At 51.5% G+C, this 5,542-nt stretch overlaps 1 protein-coding gene across 1 annotated transcript; it reads right to left on the bottom strand.

Annotated features, from left to right (window-relative positions):
* Positions 1-1,209: 1,209 nt before the first annotated feature.
* Positions 1,210-1,548, bottom strand: LOC140402522 (fatty acid-binding protein, liver-like). Its single transcript, XM_072490381.1, has one exon. It carries the CDS (start codon positions 1,546-1,548, stop codon positions 1,210-1,212), a length of 339 nt encoding a protein of 112 aa, XP_072346482.1.
* Positions 1,549-5,542: the final 3,994 nt, after the last annotated feature.

Raw genomic sequence — 5,542 nt, 5'->3', positions numbered from 1 at the left:
TGGCTGGGCCCGGCATTTATTCGTTGCCCATCCCTAATTGCCCCTTGAGAAGATGGTGGGTGAGCCGTCTTCTTGAACCCTCTGCAGTCCTCGTGGTGTAGGTACACCCACGATGCTGTTAGGGAGGGGGTTCCAGGATTTTGACCCAGCCGCAGTGAAGGAACGGCCGATGTATTTCCAAGTCGAGGTGGCGAGTGGTTTGGAGGGGAACCTCCAGGTACTGGTGTCCCCCATGTGTCTACTGCCCCTTGTCGTTCTGGGTGGTGGTGGAGGGAGTGAATGTTAAAGGTAGTGGGTGGGGGTGCTTTGTCCCGGGCGGTGTCGAGCTTCTTTTTGTTTTGCTTAATATACAATTTTATTAAAGCTGCACAAATTTGACAACTTTTGCAAAAGGAGGGTTGCTCTCTCTTTTTTTCTCCCCCCGGCTTACATGTGCTGTAGATCTGAAAAAGGTCCCTTAAACACTTGAAAGAATTCTGACTCTGCCAGCAATTTTACACAGGAGCAAGGATAGTACAATACACAATTTGTAATTGTAATATAAACAACCAAATTTAAATATTTGAAGGCTTGTACTTTGTTGTTTAGCATAATTATGTATCTTGGAAGCGTTGAATAATTTGAGAAACTATTTTTTTTTCTAGACTCAATGTCTGTCCATGTTTGCTATTGATAATATTCAGGGAATCTTTTTTGAAAAAAAGAGCCCAAATTACTAGATTAGCAATGGAAACTGGCACCATCTTTATTTGTGTGAATCTACAACTCCTGAAATTTGTCTCCCATCATGCAAATACTATGAAATATCACGTGAAGAAGAACAGTCCCAATAACAGTCAATACTGAAGGGAGGTTCAGTAGAAAAGCAGCAAGGTCAGCACGGTGGCGCAATGGTAACACTGCAGTCTCATGGTGCCGAGGTCCCAGGTTCGATCCCGGCTCTGGGTCACTGTCCGTGTGGAGTTTGCACATTCTCCCCGTGTTTGCGTGGGTTTCACCGCCACAACCCAAAGATGTGCAGGGTAGGTGGATTGGCCACGCTAAGTTGCCCCTTCATTGGAAAAAATGAATTGGGTACTCTAAATTTATATTAAGAAAGAAAAGCAGCAAAAGTGAGGTTTTGAACTGAGCCAATCCTCCTGGTATCAAATCATCACACTTCACTCTTCCGATAGGTTCGGGTGCACACCACATCTCCCAAAATGCAGGTCAGTATGAGGTGCCATCCTTCAATTCTCTAACCAGAGTGGTTTCTTTTCCATCCCACTGCTGCGTTTGGACTAGTTTTCCATCTTCTAGTATCTTGGTTTTCCTATCGCCTGCTGTGGTCTCATCAGATTCGGCCCCTCGCTTGAATTGGATCTTTGTGCTTTTAAATGAGCTTTTGGTTTCTATATTGATTGCGTCGCCGTCCTTAGAAATTAAGGTGTCCAGGTGGAGGGCCTTGGCCACATTCCTTTGTGCTATACTCACCTTCAGATGCTTCATGTAGTCATCGAAATTCTCGCTTGCATGCAAGCTCCAAACGCCTAGAAACGCATTGACCATTTTGCTGGGGTGTGTGCGCCGATCCGCTTTAAAAGCAAGTGCGGGGATCAGGAGACCTCGCCGTTGCTCACACCTGTGCTCCCAATCCTCTTTACACCCGGTGTCGAGCTTCTTGAGTGTTGTTGGAGCCGCAAGCGTTGCCGATGTTTATTGAGGGGTGTATATTAGACAAGACATTAAGGAGGACCACCTTACTCTTGTTCAAAATCGTGCTGTTCAATTCTTTGTGCTCGCCCAAGAGGGGAGGGGGGTGGGGGTGGGGTTGTCAGAATTCCAACTGGGGGGACTTTTGCAAAAGTCCAACAACTTTCACCGTCAGCGGGAATGCATTACGACATCGCTGCGCAGCACTAAACGGCTCACTGGCTCCCAGACACTTTGCGGGAGTGCCTGAGGTGGGGGAAGGGGCTATGCAAATGCAACTTGTAAGCTGGCTTTTATCTCCAAGGGAGTGGAGTATAAAAATAAAGAGGTTTCACTGCAACTGTACAATGTACCAGTGAGGCCATATTTAGAATACCGGGCACAGTCTCGGTGCCCTTATTTCAGGTAAGATATATTATCACTGGAGGCAGTTGCAGAGGAGGTTTACTGGGATGATCCCGGGGACTGCCAGATGGGGAAAGAGTAAACAGGTTGGGTCTGTCCACCTCGGAGTTGAGGAGAATGAGAGGGGATATGACTGAAACATATCAGATTCTTAAGGTGTCAGACAGGGTAAATGTTGCGGGGATGTTTCCACTCATGGGAGAGGGTAGGATCAGAGGGCGGAGTCGCAGAATAAGGGGGGGCTCATTTGAGGAAGAATTTCTTCTCCCAAGGAATGGCGAATCTTCGGCATTCTTTACCTCAGGAAGTTGTGGAGTTCGAGTCTAACTACAGAGAGTCGCAAACACCGCCCAGTCCGTCACGCAAACCCGCCATTGACTCTGTCTACACCTCCCGCTGCCTGGGGAAAGCGGGCAGCAGAATCAAATACCCCTCCCACCCGGGTTACTCACTCTTCCAACCTCTTCCATTGGGCAGGAGATACAAAAGTCTGAGAACACGCACGAACAGACTCAAATACAGCTTCTTCCCCGCTGTTACCAGACTCCTAAATGACCCTCTTATGGACTGAACTGATCTCTTCACACATCTTCGTTACTGAGTAGTACTACACTCAGTATGATTCACCCGATGTCTGTGTCTATGTATTTACATTGTGTATTTATGTATGATTTATGTATGTCCTATGCTTTTTCATGTATGGGTTGATCTGTCTGGACTGTCTGCAGAACAATACTTTTCACTGTACCTTGACACACATGACAATAAATCAAATCCAAATCCGTGTGCCATGCTGAGATCGAGAAATTTTTAATCAGTCGGGGAATTAAGGGTGACAGAGAGAAGGCAGGAAATTGGACTTCGTGGTTGTTGGATCAGCCATGATCTTAGTAAATGGCGGAATAGGCTCGAAGGGCCGAATGGCCTCCTCCTGTTCCTATTTTGTGCGGTCTCCAGCCCCAGGTGGCACGCCCTGTAAGCGAGCCGGGATTTAGGCAGCGCGTTGGCCTGGCGGACGGTGCACAGACTCTGGTGGAATCTGCATTTAAGCGGCTCGATGGTTAGAGCTAAGGAAATGCACCGGGGCCCATCTCACTGCTTCACTGAGGGCTCCGTGAGCGTCTGACCAACATGTTTGTGGTTACGTTCTGCCTGTGACCGTTCTCCAAACATCTCTCTCAACAGCTATCGCTGTGCGAACGATAAGATCGAGCCTCTGGCAAAGGAGGAAGTTGCTAGCTGACACCAGGTGCGTTATCCCGCCCTCCCCCCTCTCCTGCTAAACCATGGGAATATGGAACTGTCAGCTGCTAAATTTGGCTTGATTTATGGAGGTTGGAATGTTAAAGCTGATAACCTGCACTTTTCACCTCATTACCTTTCTGGGTCACAAAGAAAGTGGTTTGGGGAAAAAAAATACATTTTGGAGCCTGCACCTGCCTCTCTCTCTCTCTCTCACCCTCTTCATGTGGAGTCCTTGTTGTGCGAGGGCAAGGCAGGGAGGTAGGCCTCAAGACCTGCCTTCTGGGGACTTCCGGTTGCGGCAATGCGGAGCTAAGCCGCACAATTCGGCAGCTCCCGCTATCACGGACTTTCGGGCTCATTGGAGGAGCCCGAACGGAATTTTTTCTCGAAGACAACCCATGGGGAAGGGAAGAGCGAGGTCCCCCTTCAACTTTTATGGACCGGACCAGAAGTGAAACGGGCAAAAAAGCGGCATTGGAGCAGCGGGAGAAGCGAGGAAAAAAAATCAAAATGGCGGCGGCCGGGGACAAAGCGGAGTGCGGGCCGGAGCTGCAGGAGTTCATCAAGCGCTGCTTCGAGGAGCTGCGCAAGGAGATGCTGGCGCCTATGCTGTCGGCAATTGAAGGATTAGGGATAACCCAGAAGGCCCATGAGGTGAAGATCCAGGAGGTACAGAAAAGAGTCAGTGAGAATGAGGATGAGATCTTGGGCCTGGCGGTGAGAGTGGAGCAGCACGAGGCGCTACACAAGAGGTGGGCGGGAAGATTCGAAGACCTGGAGAACAGGTCGAGGAGAAAGAACCTGCGGATCCTGGGTCTCCCTGAAGGAGTGGATGGGGCCGATGCCGGGGCATACGCGAGCACGATGCTCGGGGCGATGATGGGCGCAGAGGCCCCTTCGAGGTCGCTGGAGCTGGACGGGGCACACCGGGTGCTGGCGAGGAGGCCCAAGGCAAATGAGCCGCCAAGGGCGATGATGGTGAGATTTCACCGGTTCACGGACAGAGAGAGGGTCCTGAAATGGGCCAAGAAGGAGCGGAGCAGTAAGTGGGACAATGCAGAGATCTGAATATACCCGGACTGGAGCACGGAGGTTGCAAAGCGGAGAGCGGGTTTCAACCGGGCCAAAGCGGCGTTGTACCGGAAAGGAGTGAGATTTGGAATGCTGCAGCCAGCGCGACTGTGGGTCACATACAAGGACCAACACTATTATTTCGAAACGCCTGAAGAGGCGTGGACCTTCATACAAACCGAAAAGTTGGACTCAAACTGAGGGTTTGTGAGGGTGGGGGGGGATGTTTGAGGTTTGATGTGTGATGGTTGTTGCATATAGGGGGTCAATCACGCGCAGGAAATGTTACATGGGCTGAGGGAGAGAGGCAAGGCCGCGACAGGAGCTGCGCCAGAGGGGGCGGGGTAGGCTTTGGAAAGCGCGGGGTTTTTCCCGCGCGAGGGAAGAAAGGCGGGAAGGGGAATGGAGGAACGCATACTGATTGGGACACTTCCACACGGGGAGGTCAATGGGACGGCGGGGGAAGCTGGGGTCAGCAGGTGTCAGCTGACTTACGGGAGCGATATGGGGGAGCATAAAAGCTAGACAGGGGTCTAGCGGGGGGGAGGGGAGGGGGGGAAGGGTTGCTGCTGCACTGGCCGAAAGGGAATGGGACACAGAAGAGGTGGTCGGGGCGGGGGTCCCCCGGCTGGGGGACTGGAGGGTGAGGTACGGGACCTGCCTAGAAAAGGAGATGGCTAGTGGGGGGGGGGGGGGGCTGTGAGAGAGCCCCTCCAATCCGGCTGATAACGTGGAATGTGAGGGGCCTGATCGGGCCGGTGAAGAGGGCCCGAGTGTTCGCGCACTTAAAGGGACTGAAGGCGGACGTGGCCATGCTCCAAGAGACACATCTGAAGGTAGCGGACCAGGTCAGGTTAAGAAAGGGATGGGTAGGACAGGTATTCCATTCGGGACTGGATGCGAAGAATAGAGGGGTGGCAATATTGGTGGGGAAGCGGGTGTCATTTGAGGCCAAGATTATCGTAGTGGATAATGGAGGGCGATATGTGATGGTGAGCGGTAGGTTGCAGGGGATGTGGGTGGTGTTGGTAAATGTATACGCCCCGAACTGGGATGATGCTGGATTCATGAAGCGCATGTTGGGGCGCATTCCGGACCTGGAGGTAGGAGGCCTGATAATGGGAGGGGA

Source organism: Scyliorhinus torazame, chromosome 25, assembly GCF_047496885.1.
Source record: "Scyliorhinus torazame isolate Kashiwa2021f chromosome 25, sScyTor2.1, whole genome shotgun sequence".
NCBI lineage: Eukaryota > Metazoa > Chordata > Chondrichthyes > Carcharhiniformes > Scyliorhinidae > Scyliorhinus > Scyliorhinus torazame.
The sequence above is the reverse complement of the archived record's forward strand: the minus strand, read 5'-3'. Positions and strand labels throughout refer to the sequence as shown.

What these genes read in the sequence shown, in the direction of transcription:
- LOC140402522 (XM_072490381.1), bottom strand. Translation starts at nt 1,548, where the DNA reads ATGGTCAATGCGTTTCTAGGCGTTTGGAGCTTGCATGCAAGCGAGAAT.